This window comes from Eptesicus fuscus, chromosome 20 (assembly GCF_027574615.1).
Source record: "Eptesicus fuscus isolate TK198812 chromosome 20, DD_ASM_mEF_20220401, whole genome shotgun sequence".
In the NCBI taxonomy this organism is placed as follows: Eukaryota; Metazoa; Chordata; class Mammalia; order Chiroptera; family Vespertilionidae; genus Eptesicus; species Eptesicus fuscus.
In genome coordinates this window covers 50,973,456-50,987,639 of record NC_072492.1, presented here as the reverse complement: position 1 = coordinate 50,987,639, position 14,184 = coordinate 50,973,456, and the positions used below count along the sequence as shown (strand labels likewise).

Here is a 14,184-nt window from a genome sequence, read left to right as displayed (position 1 = left end):
TCCCAGGCCCTGCCCCCTCCCACCTGACCTGGCCCAGCCCCCCCTGGGCTCCCAGGCCCTGCCCCCCCTGGGCTCCCAGGCCCTGCCCCCTCCCACCTGACCTGGCCCAGCCCCCCCTGGGCTCCCAGGCCCTGCCCCCTCCCACCTGACCTGGCCCAGCCCCGCCTGCCGCCGCTGGGCTCTCCTGACCATGTGGGCGACCTGCAGGGGTCCCCAAGTCCCGCCTCTGGCTGGGCCATCCCCGGGGGTCCCGGCTCCTCTTTCTACACGGAAACACTAGACCAGGCGTCCTCACGCTACGGCCCGCGGGCCACATGCGGGTGTTTTTGCCGTTTTGTTTTTTTACTTCAAAATAAGTACGTGCAGTGTGCATAGGAATTTGTTCATAGTTTTTTTTAAACTATAGTCCGGCCCTCCCACGGTCTGAGGGACAGTGAACTGGCCCCGTTTAAAAAGTTTGAGGACCCCTGCACTAGACCCTTGTCACGCAAGCACTCCGTCTCCACGTGTTCATCACAGCACGCTCACGAGCGGCTCCGAAAGCCCACCGTGGGAGGCTGTGCGGTGCCCACGCTGGCCTGGCAGGATGCCAGCGCTCCGAGCCCCCCCCCCCCCCAGCCTAGGTCTGCACAGGCCCAACGCCCGCACAGGGGCCCAACGCCCTTGCTCAGAAGGGTTCTCTGCTTTCCGCCGTGCTGGGCTGGGCGTTGGGGAGCAGGGAAGGCCCTGCAGGCTTCGCCAGGCAGGCACTGCTTGGGGGGTGGGGGTGGGGCCATGTCAGGGAGGGGGCCGCTGGCTCCTGACCCCCGACAGAGCGAGCTGTTCCCGCTGTCACCTCCCTCTCGGAGGAGCCAGCAGAGCCACCGCAGACCTGGCTGCCACCTCCCCAGCGCTGCCCGCCGACCAGTAGCCAGCCCCAGACAGAGCCTGAGCAGAGGCGGCCTGGGCCGGGGCCAGGGCCGGGGCCGCGTGGCCAAGTCTGGCTGGGAACTGGGCTGCAGGCTGCTTCCTTCTGGCACGGTCCGTGCCCGCGGAGCGCCGGGTCACCAGCCGGGCGGTGGGAGCTGCGCGGCGGGTGGGACGGGCTCGCTGGTCGGACCCTGACCCTGGCTCTGTCTGCACCGGGGGGTGCACACACCTCGTGCCAACCTGTGACACCATCATCCCAGGGGGTGGGCGCCATCGGCTGACGGAAAGGGGCATCGCTCGCCTGGGCCCCCAGGCCCAAGCGCCAGGCTGGGGTTTGAGCGAGGCCCGCCTGCTCCACGGCCCCGGTGCGGGCCTGGGCCCCTCCAGCGCGGCACACCCCACAGCTGTCCATCCGCCCGCCTCCCGGGGGCACGGCGCCCCTCAGGGTGATCTAGGAAAGGGCCTGAGCGCCGTGGGAGGTGCTGGCCGCCGCGAGGCGGGCCATCCTGTGCTGAGCCTCGGCCCCCCGCTGCCGCCTGGCCGGCCCAGGCCCAGCACCGCCTGGCTCTGCCCAGCACCGCGGAGGCCTGGCCCGGGCCCCGGGCTGGCTGAGAAAACCGCTCCGGAAGCCAGCCCGCCGGGAGGCCTGCCTGACACCCCGGCGGCCCGGCCGCACCCTGAGGCCTGCCTGTCCCACGCCCGAGGCCCGGACAGCCCACAACCCAGACCGGGAGACAGGCCCTGGCGTGGCAGCCACTTCCCTCCTGGCCAGCCCAGCTGGGGGAGCCGGCAGGAGTGCCCTGACGCCCCGAGAATCTCAAGTGGCCACGGAGCCCCGCCTCTGCCCACAGGGCCGCTGCGCACTGCGTGGGGGTGGGGTGGCCTGTGTGGTCAGGCACAGCCCAGGGGGTGGGCCTCCTCCCCCCTTCGCCACGCCCCAGGCTGGGGGCAGAGGGAGGAGGAGGAGTGGACGGAGGGACGGACAGACGGGGGGGAGGACAGACGGAGGGACAGACAGACGGAGGGACGGACAAACGGGGGGACGGACAGACGGAGGGACAAACTGACGGAGGGACGGACAGACGGGGGGACGGACAGACGGAGGGACGGACAGACGGGGGGGAGGACAGACGGAGGGACAGACAGACGGAGGGACGGACAGACGGGGGGACAGACAGACGGAGGGACGGACAGACGGGGGGGAGGACAGACGGAGGGACGGACAGACAGGGGGAGGACAGACGGGGGGATGGACAGACGGGGGGACGGACAGACGCGGGGACGGACAGACGGGGGGACGGACAGACGGAGGGACGGACTGACGGAGGGACGGACAGACGGGGGGACGGACAGACGGGGGGACGGACAGACGGAGGGACGGACAGACGGAGGGACGGACAGACGGAGGGACGGACTGACGGAGGGACGGACAGACGGGGGGAGGACAGACGGGGGGATGGACAGACGGAGGGACGGACAGACGGGGAGCGGCAGCAGAGCGAGCAGTGCTCAGGCTGCAGGGAGCCCCCGGCCGGCGCCCTCCTGTCCTGGACACTGGGAAAGGGTTGGAAAAAGGCCTCTCGGAGACGGCGGGCGGCCACCAGGAGAGGCAGCCCCTTCCAGCCGCGCTCCGCCGCTCGCTGCTTCCCGGAGCCCCGGACGGGCTGCTGGCCCGCTCCGCCTCGGTGTCTGGCGGCTGCGGCCGCCGTGCCGGCTCCCACCTCCCGCTCACACCTGCTCAGGCTCCCCACTCCCACAGCCCCTGCACAGCCTGCCTGGGCCTGGGGACACCTGCGGCCCCCGAGCCAGCCCTGGGTCTCCCCCAGAACACGAGGGGCAGCTGAGACGCGGGAGGGGCAGGTGGCCCCTGAGCCAGGCCCCAGGGAGCTGAGGGGGGAGGAGGCAGGACTGAGCCCAGCGGTGACCTGGCCCGCGTCCCCACCTGCACGACGGGCAGGGAGAAAGCGTCCGGGCCGACGCCCGGCGTGGATGAAGGCGACAGGCCTCGGGCCAGCCCGCCCGGAGGCAGGTGGGCCCCCAGCTGTCTGCCTGCCCAGGAGGGTTTGGGACCGAGCCCTGGAGGGAGGGGCCGCTCTGAGAGCCCCACCGGGAGACCCAGAGCGGCTGCAGCCCCTGGGGGTGAGCATGTCTGCGGGCTCAGTGCCCAGACACCGCCCAGGAGGTCCCCCCGGGGCTGGAGCCACGCGGCGAGGGTGTCGGGGTGTGTGTGCGCTGGCAGGTGCATGGGGCGCAGGCACTGAGGGGCTGTGTGGGCGCTCACGGGTGTGCCCGGGGTGCGTGCACGGATGTGGGTGTCCCTGGGCTTGCACGCAGGTCGACACGCACACACGTCTGGGACGCGGGTCTGAGTGTGCCCTCAGGTACGAGTGCACAGGCGGCTCTGAGCCCGGGAGAGGCTCCGGCCTGGGCTGTCCCGGGGCCTGCCTGCCCCTCTAAGGGTGGCACATCCAGGCTCCCCCATGTGGAAGGGGACCCGCCCTCCAGGGTGCGCCGAGCCCCTGCGGCCCGCGGCTCCGTGAGGGTGGCTGGACAGGAGGGGACTGGGACCGGCCCGGGGGGAGGACGGCAGGGGAAGAGGGGGAGGCGGGATCGGAACCTGACGTGGGGGCGGTGGTGGGTGAGCCCGCCAGCCCAGCCTGGGGGTGGCGTGGGGATGTCCGCCCAGAAACATGAGCAAGTCTCACCGGAAGCGCCTCCCGGCCAGCCCGGAGAACTTTCCAGAAGCCCTGGCTGGCCCAGGGCAGCGCCTCTCAGGCCATAATAGGAAAACCCTGTGGTTGCTGAGCCACCGACCCTGGAACCGGGAGGCAGTGACGGGACGGCCCGGAACTAACAGAAGAGAAGGAGCTCGGCCTGGGCCTGGTGCTTGTGAAGACGGTAAACTCGGCCGCGGCGGCGGGCGGGCGGGCGGCTCCCGGGGGGGCCTCCTCGGACTCTGGCTCAGGCCTAAGGGAGTGACTCAGAGGCCCTGGGCCAGACGTGGGGGGAGCACTCGGAGGGGGCAGGGCCCCCCATGCCGCTCCTGTTCTCACACCTTCCTGAGGGCGGGAGGGGCGGGGGGGGGGACGGGCAGTCAGCCTCAGCCCTCTACGCGCCCCAGCTCGGGGAGCATCCTCCCCTACTGCTGAAGGCGGGGGTGCTCTGTGCGGGGCACTTGGGGGCACCCACACTCGGCCTCGGGGCGCCTAGAGACGGGAAGATGTGCCGTGACCCGCCGGCCCCTTGGTTTGGGGGCCAGGCCCAGGGCCACGCCCCACGGCCCCCTCCCCGGGGACCAGGGCCCGCAGGCTCCCAGGGGCCGCAGGACCGGCGTGAGCCAGGCGCCAGGGAAGCCCAGGTGCGGCCGGCACCTGCTGACCTCGCCGGACAGGCGGCTGGCGAGGGAACAGAGGAGAGGGCGCTCCAGCCGGACGGCACCGACATCCCTGACACCCAAGCCGCGGGCGGAGCCTGAGCGCCGTCCAGAGACGGAAACTCTAACCGGCTCGCTCACCAGACACACGGGCGCTGAGTGTCCGCCGCGCGGGCCGCCGCCCTCGCCTGGCGCAGCCGGAGCCCGTGGCCCTTGGATCTCGGTGGCCCCCTGGCCTCGCGCTTTGGGGCCCACTCCCTGGCCGCTGGGGGCACACCCGAGTGGACATCCGCAGGTGTGAGGTGACCGCCCCCCAGCGGCCCAGTCCCGGCTGGGCGGGGGGCAGGCCCAGGGCCCCCCCAGCAGAGGGCGGCCAGGCTTTGAGGGGGACAGCCTTTGTCTCTAGCCAGCGAGGCCGGGGGTCGAGAGAGAGCTTGGAGGGGGTCCCCTGCAGCCAGCCTGAGGGGCGGGCGGCCCCAGGGACACCGTGACCCCGACTCCCGCCCAGGGAAACGGAGGTAATAAACGCCCGCCCGCCCGCCCCGCGGCTGAGCTTGGACGATCTGTCACGCAGCACGAGCTCACGGGCGCACACCGAAGGGCGGGGGAGGGGTATGCAGCACTGACATGGAGCCCAGAGCAGACGAGGAACCTTCCAGAAGGTAAAGGGAGGGCCAGGGGGGCGTCAGCAAGGCAGGGAGCAGAGCTGCTTTTGCAGACGAGTCAGGTACCGGGCGTGAGCGCGCAGTCCTCCGCCTGGAGCGGCCGGACACAGTGCACCCCGCTCCCCACGCCCCGAAACCAGCTTCCCCTGCCAGCCGGCCGCCTCAGCCGTGACCACTGCGGGGCCAGCGGGCGTGCGGTCCCTGCGCTCTGCCCGCGCCGTCGGCTGGATCCTAAGGGCTGTCCACTCACCCGGCGGCCCCGGCTCCCACGGCCGAGGGCCTCACGTGCCCCTCCCGAGCCTTTCTGGTTCTCCCGCACCCTCACACGTGAGGGCTGTCAGAGTCGGCGTACAGACGCATTCCATTTAATTTGGGTTTAATTTTAATATTAATTTAAAGTAAATTAACGGCTTATTTTTAGGAGACCCAAAGGGAGGCAGAAAGTCTCCGAAAGGGGCCGCTTCAGGCAGACTGCCCTGGGTGACCCGCGGTCCGGGCGGCCGTGGCCGTGGCACGTGGCAGGCCACGGGACAGGGGAGGTGCCCCACGGGGGCCGCTGGAGTCCGGCTCCTCCATCCCGCGGAGGCCACAGAGGGCCCTGCCACAGGCCAGGGCACTGGGTCCGCATCACCCTCCCGCCGAGGCCAGGACGCAGCAGGAGCCCAGGTCTTGCCTTGACCTCGTCCACACCCGGGTTCTGGCTCCACCCCCTGCCAGGCCCCATGGGGAGTGACGGGGCCCGTGCCACCCTGAGTGCCAAGCACCCACCCCGAGGGGCAGGGCAGGGCAGGGCAGGGCGTGAGCTGTGCGGGGAGAGGAGTGACGGCTGGGAGGCCGGGGCGGGGCCGGGGCCAGCGGGAAGGACCTCGGTGAGCCACGCAGGCGGGGAGGGCCCAGGAGTCCCACAGCTCTGGGGCCGGTGCGGCCCCCGGGGCGGGCGGGCGGCAGGCCCTGAAATCTGAGCCGCCTGCAGAGGACACACAGCTGTGGCCGCCGCACCCCACGCAGGCCTCCCAGCAGACCGGGGGGGGGGGGGGGGGCCAGGTCAGCAGACAGCGCACTCCAGGGCTGCGGGTGGGGGGAGGGGAGGGAGGCCAGCGCTGGCCTCGCAGTCCCTGCTGCCCCCGCTCCGTCGGGATCTGCGTGGCAGAGGGCAGAGGGCAGAGGGCAGAGGGCAGAGCCAGCATGGGGGTGTCACAGTGACCCCCCCCCCGCCTTCTCCCAGGATCTCCCCTGCCCGCCGTCCTCTCTGATCCTCACTCTCATTGGCTGCACTGACCGCAGGCCTGGGTGCTGGTGCCTGCCTGGGATCAGGGTTTGGGGTATGGAAGGGGGAGCAGGGAGGGTTCTGTAGGGCACGCCGCGGGGGTGGGCTGGGCTGAGGAGAGGGGTGAGCCCTGCAGAGGGCGGAGGGAGACCCCGGGCACTGGGCTCAGAGCTGGGTGCTCCCACTCGGAGGTGACCTGAAGGTGAAGGGGCGGCTGGCAGAGCCCCCTCTGGGGGGGGGCACCCTGGTCCCTGTGCATTTCGGCGCCCCCCCCGCCAGGACTCAGTGGCGCCCGTGTGAGGATCGGGGGGACCAGGAGCCTCCCCACCTCGGGCGGGAGCAGCCGTGCGGCTCTGTGTTCGGGTCCTGCCTCTGACGGGGAGACTCCCCCAGGTCCCCAGAGCCTCCGGGCAGGGCTGGTCCCACCCATCCCCATGGTGTCAACCCCCCAGAATCCCTAGACACCCCTGCTGAACCCCCACCTCATGCCTAAGGCCCCCGGAAGCCCAGCCCCACAGGCGGGGAGAGACAGTGGGCCAGGGGGCAGGAGCCGGGCCCCGGCTCCTAATTCTGTGGTCACCCTCGACCTTAGGACCCCAAGACAGAAAGCAGAGAGGGGCCGAGGGACCGTGACCCCTGAGGCGCAGCCCACACCCCTCCCCCCCCACACACACACACAGGCCCCGGGCACAGCCTGGCCCCCGTGCAGCGGGACACGCTGCCTGGGGACGTGGGGGCGGCACCGCCCAGAAGGCTGCACGGGGTCCCCGCAGCCCCTGCAGCAGGGCCTGAGCGTGGCCCTTTAGAGATGGGAGCCGAGACCCAGAGAGCCAGTCCCAGAGCCCCTAAGGGACAGAGCAGGGACCCTGGCTGGGCCCCGAGGGTCCCTGGGACCTGGGGCTCCACTCCAGCAGGCGGCCAGTGGCTGCAGGGGCTCCAAGGCCGGGTGAGCGAGCGGGTGGAGGGTGCACGGCCTCTGGCCCTGGAGGCGAGGCTGCAGGGCGGACCTCTGCCCACCGCGCCGCATCCCGGCCCGGCCCGGCCCTCCCCAACCTTCCTTCTCCCCCCCCCCCCCCCCCCCCCCCGCTGCCTGTGGAGGTCCCAGGAGAGGGAGCCCCTGCAGGACAGGCAGTGGGAGCCCCGAGCCCGGCCTCCGGGGGGGACAGCAGCTGGGAGGCCTCTGGGGCAGCACACACCAGTCCTCCACTGTCCCCTCGCCACCATTTCCGGAAACTTCCGGTGGAAAACCAAGACCTACACCCGGAGGGGCTGCCTCCCCGTGGCTCTGGCTCCCGGCGCACACACGGCCCCTTCCCAGCACCCAAGGTCTTTGCATCTAAAGACACTGGACCCTTTGTTGGGGGGACTGGGGGGGCTGGGGGCAGGGAACCCAACCCACCTGTTTGTCCCTCTCCTCCCCCACAGCCCCCCCCCCCCCCGTCAGGATGAAAACAAAACAGCACAGGGCTCCCCGGCGGGTCCCCTCTGCAACCTGCGTGTCCGGACAGCGGTGGCGGCTTCGAGGCCGCGGCCGGGCTCCCCACCGGCCCACCCGCCGCAAACCAGCTGACCCCACTGTCGGGCCGGGCCCACACCCCGACCCGGAGCCCACACCCCGACCCGGGCCCACGCCCGGCCGCACCCATCCCCACCCTCAGAGGCAGCTGCTGGGGCCGGGGAGGCGGTAACGTTATACATCACAACCAACAGGGCGGCCGCTGACAAACAGGCCGTGTGATCTGAACGGTGTATTAGCCATAAAACCGTCAGCGGGCAGCCCCGAGCCAGAGCCGCCCCACGCCGCCGGCTCCCCGGCCCGGACCTTCCGCGGCAGCCGGCTGCGGCCTCTCCCGGACACGGCGGCTGCCTGGGCCTGCTGTTTACTCGTAACACGGTGCCCGGTGGGAGCAGGGCAGCCCCGGGGGCCGGGGGCCGGGGAGACCAGGGAGCCGGGGGGGGGGGCGCCCCGCACCCAGGAGCCCTGAGGTGACAGCGCGGCGGAGGCAGCACGACCGAGGCTCCCAGGAGGGCCCTCCACGCGGCGGCCCCCACGGGCAGGATGCGGCGGCGGCGGCGGGAGGGGGTGAGCCCGGCTGCCTGCAGAGGGGCCCTGTCCTGAGGTGTCGGGTCTTTTGGGGCCCGAGGCACCAGGACGGGCACTGCTGGTCACCACGCATCCACCAAGAGGGAGCCACTGCCCCCCGAGGGTGTGAGGCTGCGCAGGGGCACCCCAAGGCCGAGCCGGACTTTCTCGTGGGACTCCCTGGGCAGACACGGGTCCTGCCACCCAGGCAGAGTCCCCGCCTCCCCCAGGCCGGCTCCATGACAGGGTGGCAGCCCCTGAGGAGGTGCCGCCGCAGGAGGGCAGGCACTGCAGTGGGCTGAGGTCAGGGGTCTGGCGGGGAACCCCTGGGACCCTGGCCACAGCAACCAGGGCAGCTGCCACACAGGGGGTGTGTTTTTTTTTGTGGGGGGCAGCTCCCATCTGCTGGGGCCTCTATTCAGATATGTATGGTAGGGAGGAAGCCAGGCGGGGCTCGGGGCCTCTTCCAGGAGGGAGAGGGTCTCCCCCCGCCCCCCCCCCCCCCCCAAAGCACTCATTCCCAGTGGCACTGGCTGACCTCTATCTGGGCTTGGGAATTCCCAGGCTCAGACTCTGGAGGTGGACCAGGGGCATTCTGGGAAGTGTAGTCCTTTGGGAGTTGGGAGGGCCTGCAGGGATTTCCCGGGCCTTTGTAGGAGCAGCCGGGGCCGCTCACCCTGCCCCCAGTCCCAGGGAGGAAGCGGGCCGTTCCTGGGGAGTGGCCGGACTTGGGCATGTGCCGCCCCAGAGGACCCAGCCGGCCAGCACCGGGCTGCAGCCTCCGAGCGCCAGCGGTTTTTCTGAGCCGGCCATCCGGCGCTCTTATTTTGGTGGGGAGACCCGGGGACTCCCCGAGAGGAAAGATGCAGGAAACACAGTGCCCTGAGCCCCGTCCTCCTCGTCCTCCTCGACCTGCTGCCCCCAGACACCAGGGCAGAGAAGCACCCGCCGGGGACAGAGGTTCGACCCGGGGCCCAGCGAGGCCGCGCACACCGGCCCGCACGTGACGGCTGCTCACAGCCCGCTCCGATGACATATGTAAGTTGACAGTGAACATCCTATCAACTTGCTGGAGTGTATCTTGATGGTTCAAACACACTCTTAAAGGTGTAGCATCATTTATCAAATTAACATCGCCGCGCCTTGCCCGTCCTTGCCCAGCCTCTCTCCTCCTCCGCCTCCTGGGCACCCTGCCCTGGCACCTAGGCCCTGGAACCCGGGGTGCGGGGGGGGGGTGGGTACACGGTCCCTGCTTCTAGGGGCCCACAGCTCAGGTGCCACCTCCCCACCCCGCCCCAGGCCAGGGCAAGCCCACTAATTGCCAAGAAGTGACAAATGCCAGAAGCCCCACCAATTAAATTTAAACGCATGCAAAGCTCAGTGGCTAGTAAATTATTATTTTTATTAGCTTGAACCAAGTTCCCGTAAGAGAGAAAGTCAGCTCGCTCCCATGAATGGCTCTTGTATAATTTATTTAACTCGGCGCGCTTTGCCAAAGCCCGGAATATTTTTAGCTCGTTCTGTCGTTGGGTTTGGCTGTTTTATGTGTGTTTCTGAGGGGTATTTTTAGCCTCATCCATGTTATGCTAACAGCCTCCTATGTGTTGTGTCCTGTCTGTGCGGCTGCTGAACCCTGTCTCGCAGCCGGAGCGGGAGATTTCTAAGAATAACCGGGAGCCCGTGGGGGTGCGGTGCTTCCAGGGGCGAGGAGCGAGCGCGGCCCGGCCACTCCCTGCCTCGCCGCGAAGGAGCCTTGTTCCTCACGTGACCTGGATGTTCCTATAGGAAAACCCTTAAAGGGACCATCAGACATGGGGGCAGCACACGCCCCACGGAGGAGAAACACCCCACATTCCCAAAGTGGCTTTGGGGGGGCGGGCGGGCGAGCCAGCCGCAGCCTGGCAGGTCCGGGAGCCGCGCCGGATTCCCGGGCGGGGCGCGGGGCGCGGGGCGCGGGGCGCGCGGCCGCTTTGAAGTCTGGTTCTGTCACTTACGAGCAGGACGGGCCGGGTCTTGGGAAAGTCACTCTTTTCACACCTCTTAGCGTGGGTAACTGTGGCAGAAACACTCGCCGAGCTAATGAGGTATTTACGAAAATGTACCTTTTTCCTTCACAAAAAATACCGAAGGGGGGAGGGGAACCCTTTGATAGGGTCTCTTCACACCAGGAAATGGTCTTTTTTCCCCTCCGCCGCGTTTTTCCTTCTGAGCGGGAAGCCTGCAGTCACCCTCGGGGGGACGAGCCCCCTGTTTACGCCGACACCCCGGCCCAGGGCGCCTGGCTTCAGGCCCGGCCATTCACACCCCAAAGGGGGCAGGAGAGACGGGGAGGACCCACCTTCAGCCAGACTCCAGCGTCCTGCTGGATGGCCCCCCACCTCCCGGCGCCTTCCTCTCCGGGAGACGCGGCGATTCTCCAAGGCTGGCCCCCTCGGAGCGCAGAGGAGGGTGGGGGGTGGGAGCGGACCCCGGGGAGAGGGGGTGCGGCTTCTCCCCAGGCCAGGCTGCCGCTCCCCCCAGGACCCAGCGAGAGGCTTGGTGATCCCCCACCGCTCCAGGCAGCAGCGCGGATGGAACCCGGGGCTGGGGCCTCGCGGATGCTCCTTCCCCCTTAGGTTTCACAGCTTTGCCTCCAGACCATCTGTATCTGACGCAGACGCCGACACGGCGCTGGAAACGGGGCTCCAAGCACTTGAATCGCACCTCTTGGCGACGCGGCGACTGAACAGCTCTTCCCCGCAAAGCCCTGCGTCCGATGAGAAAGCCACGGGCACTTTCATTTTTAGAGACACGAGCCCCACGGCCGCCGGGTCCCTCAGGCTGCCGTGCTGAGAGCACCGGGTGGGACCAGGGAGAGCGGAGCGGCGGCGGGCGGGGGGAGACCCTCGGCCCAGCCCAGGCCCCGCGGGAGGAGGGGTCCTCGGAAGCCGGGGCTCTGTCTCCCGGCTGCAGCCCACTCCCCAGCTCCGGCCCAGCAAAGGGGAGGAAGCTCGGAGCGATCCGGGCAGGGAGCGGCCGGCGGAGGGAGGGGCAGCGGCCACGGCCACCGGCCACCGAGAGGGGCAGGAAGGACCCTCACTGGCCATTTGGAAATCCGGACACGAGATGTAAAAAAAAACCTCACTTTTAACTTAGTGATACTTGCTTCTCTCTACACCAGCTCACAGATAAATACGGACCATCGCCAAGGGGCTGAGGGTAAAATTCTTTTTTTAAAACAACGATGTCGCTCAATTTCAGAAGCCGACACAACCTTCCGCTTTCACGGGGTTCGAAAGGCCTTTTCAGCGGCAGATGCTCCTCGGTGGAGACCCGTCCCGGCACACACGGGCTGGCTGTCTGTCGCCGAGCACAATAGGACTCTTCGGTCCCCGGGGGGTGGGACCGGCCTCCCAGAGCAGGGGCCACGTGGCCCTCCCCCCCAGGGTGACCTGGGGACCTCCAGCGCCCTCTGGAGCACCCTGCCTACGGGGAAGGCCGTAAGGTCAGGGACACAGACCAGGCCAGCACCCACCCCGTTTCTCCAAACCCTCCACGGCCTAGGCTCCAAGGACCACGTGGTCCAACGTGCCACGAGCGAGACAATGGTTTGGGCCGCACGACCACATTCCCCCCTGACTCAGTGGTGCCTGCACGTGCAGACAAGGGCCCCCAAGGAGAAATGGCGGCCAAGCAGGACCGGGCCAGGCGGCAGGGGCTGGGAATAGGGAGGGGAATCCAGCCACGCCACGCCACGCCACGCCACGCCACGCCACCCCAGGGGATGGCCCTGGCTTGCCCGTGCACTACCCAGAAAGCCTACGTGCTGAGGGCTTTTCGGACCCTTGTTTTCAAGGTGCTGGTCCCTGCCAGGCTAGAGGGCAGGGCTAGGGGGGTAGGGGGAGGGGGAGAGGCAGTCATTGCCTCCCCATCCCCCAACCTGCAGGCTCAGCCTCCATGCCTGCCTCCAGCAGAAGGGGCTGAGGGGGAAGCTGGCCACTGTCCCTGCAGCCACGTGAGCCCCCCCCCCTCGGACCCCAGCGGGGTCTGGGCCGGCAGGGCGAGCAGCATCTCTGGGCAGGGGCAGGGGCAGGGGCAGGAGAGTCTGCCCCACCACAGAGGCAGCCGGGCAGAGGTTTTCAATCACCAGTGGCGCAGGCGAGCGCTTTCTCCCTTTCGAGTTACACATCCAGGGGAGGAAAAGGAAGGGAGCCGGAGGGGGAAGAGCGAGACAGAAGAAAGGGCATCGGGGCCGGAGGCTCGCTGGCAGGATCCGGGGCCGGGCCTCCGCCTGTCGCTGGTTCCCCGAGCCCGGAGGCCGGCCCTCGGCTCCCCCCGAACTTTTTGAACCTCCTCACGCTGTCGATGCTGACAGCCCGCCGCCGGTCATGAAGCCACGGCCCGTCTTTTTCTCTTTTTAGGAAATGGACGTTTTTCTCCCTGTTGGCGGTTCCTTCTCGCCGCCGCCGCCGCTCTCCGTTTTAATCCACACACTAATTGTAATCCCATTAAGGCTGATATAATTTTATTAGTATTCACAGTTCATCAAGCTAGCAAGAAGGACTGTTCCTGCCAAATTAACAACAACCCGAAGAGGCCAACGTCGCTGATGTTTACAACAAACTGTCACCAAAACCAAGCCAGCCTTCCAGGGTGACCACGGCGTCCCCAGGCGCTCACTGCCAACTCGGGCCGGCCGGGGGCCTCCGGGACCCCCGAGCTCCGCCGGGAAATCCACTCCCCACCCCCAGGGAGGGACCGCTCCGGAGGCCCGGGTCAGCTCCGGCCCGGCCCGGCCCCGCGGGAGGGGTTCCCTCCTGCGCGAGGGGCGCCCGCTCCCTCCTCTCTCCTCTTGGAGCAAAGCGCCTCGGAACTCGCCTGCACCGAAATCCCGGCGGCCGCGCCGCGCCTCCCCCGCGGAGCCGCCGGCTGGAGCGGGAGGACCCGGAGGCACTTGTTAAAGCAAAAGCATCCCTGCAGCCCCTTCTCGCCCCGACACTCCCCGGCTTTATATAGAACCGGGGCGCGCTCGGCTCACACCTCGGCCCCAGGAGCGCGCGCCCCGCGCCACCGCCTAACCCGAGGCCGCCGCGCGCCCCGCGCCCCCCCCCCCCCGCCCCGGCCCCCCTTCCCCCGCCCCAGTCACAACAGCCGTTCGGTTCCCGCGAAAAGCGCCTCGTGGTCCGGCCCGGGAGGTCCCGGGCTGTGAGGGAGGTTTCCGCGGGCTTTCGTTCTGCGGAGAGGGTGGGGGAGGCGCAGGAGGCCAGGCTGCCCGGGGCGGCCCCGCGGAGAGGACGCCCGGGAAGGCCACGCTGACCCGCGAGGATCCGTCTCCACGGCCGCGGGGGCCGGAGACTTCGCTCCGCGCCCGGGCAGCCACCGTGGCCGGAGCCGGGAAGTGAAAGCGAAGGTCCTCGGCGGAGGCTCGGGAGAGAGGGGCGGGCGCCCTTCGCCCCGGCCGTGCCCCCCGCGGGCCCTCTCCGCGCGCCGGCGGCACTGACCTGTGTGCGAGGCCATGGGCAGCGGCGACGGGAAGTACTTTCCGGGCGGGAAGTGCGCGGCGGGCTGCGCGGCGGGCCCGGCCGGGGCGAGGCGCGCGGCGGCCGCGGCGCTGCGGTGGCCCAGGCTCCCGCGCTCCGACAGCAGATGCGGCGGCGGCGCGAAGTCGCGGCCATCCATGCCGGGCCCCGGCCCCGGCCCGCCGCCGCCTCCCGGGAGCAGCGCGGCCGGGGCCCGGGGGCGACTCGGTGCGCGGGCGGCGCGCGGGCGGCGCGCAGGAGGCGGCGTTCGGGTCACCGGCGGCGGCGGCGGGGCCGGTCAGCAGGCCGGCGGGCTGGGCTCCTCGGCGGGCGGCCGTGCGCCGAGCCGGCGGCCGCCGTGTGGGTCCATAGTCTGCGGAGGGAAGCAG

At 69.7% G+C, this 14,184-nt stretch overlaps 1 protein-coding gene across 1 annotated transcript in view; it reads right to left on the bottom strand.

Annotated features, from left to right (window-relative positions):
• The window catches only part of BAHCC1 (BAH domain and coiled-coil containing 1), a 47,914-nt gene extending 33,959 nt beyond the window's left edge, over positions 1 to 13,955 (bottom strand). Inside the window, 1 exon segment of the mRNA XM_054708838.1 lies at positions 13,778 to 13,955. Within this exon segment, the coding sequence (XP_054564813.1) occupies positions 13,778 to 13,955 (178 nt within the window).
• Between the last annotated feature and the right edge of the window lie 229 nt (positions 13,956 to 14,184).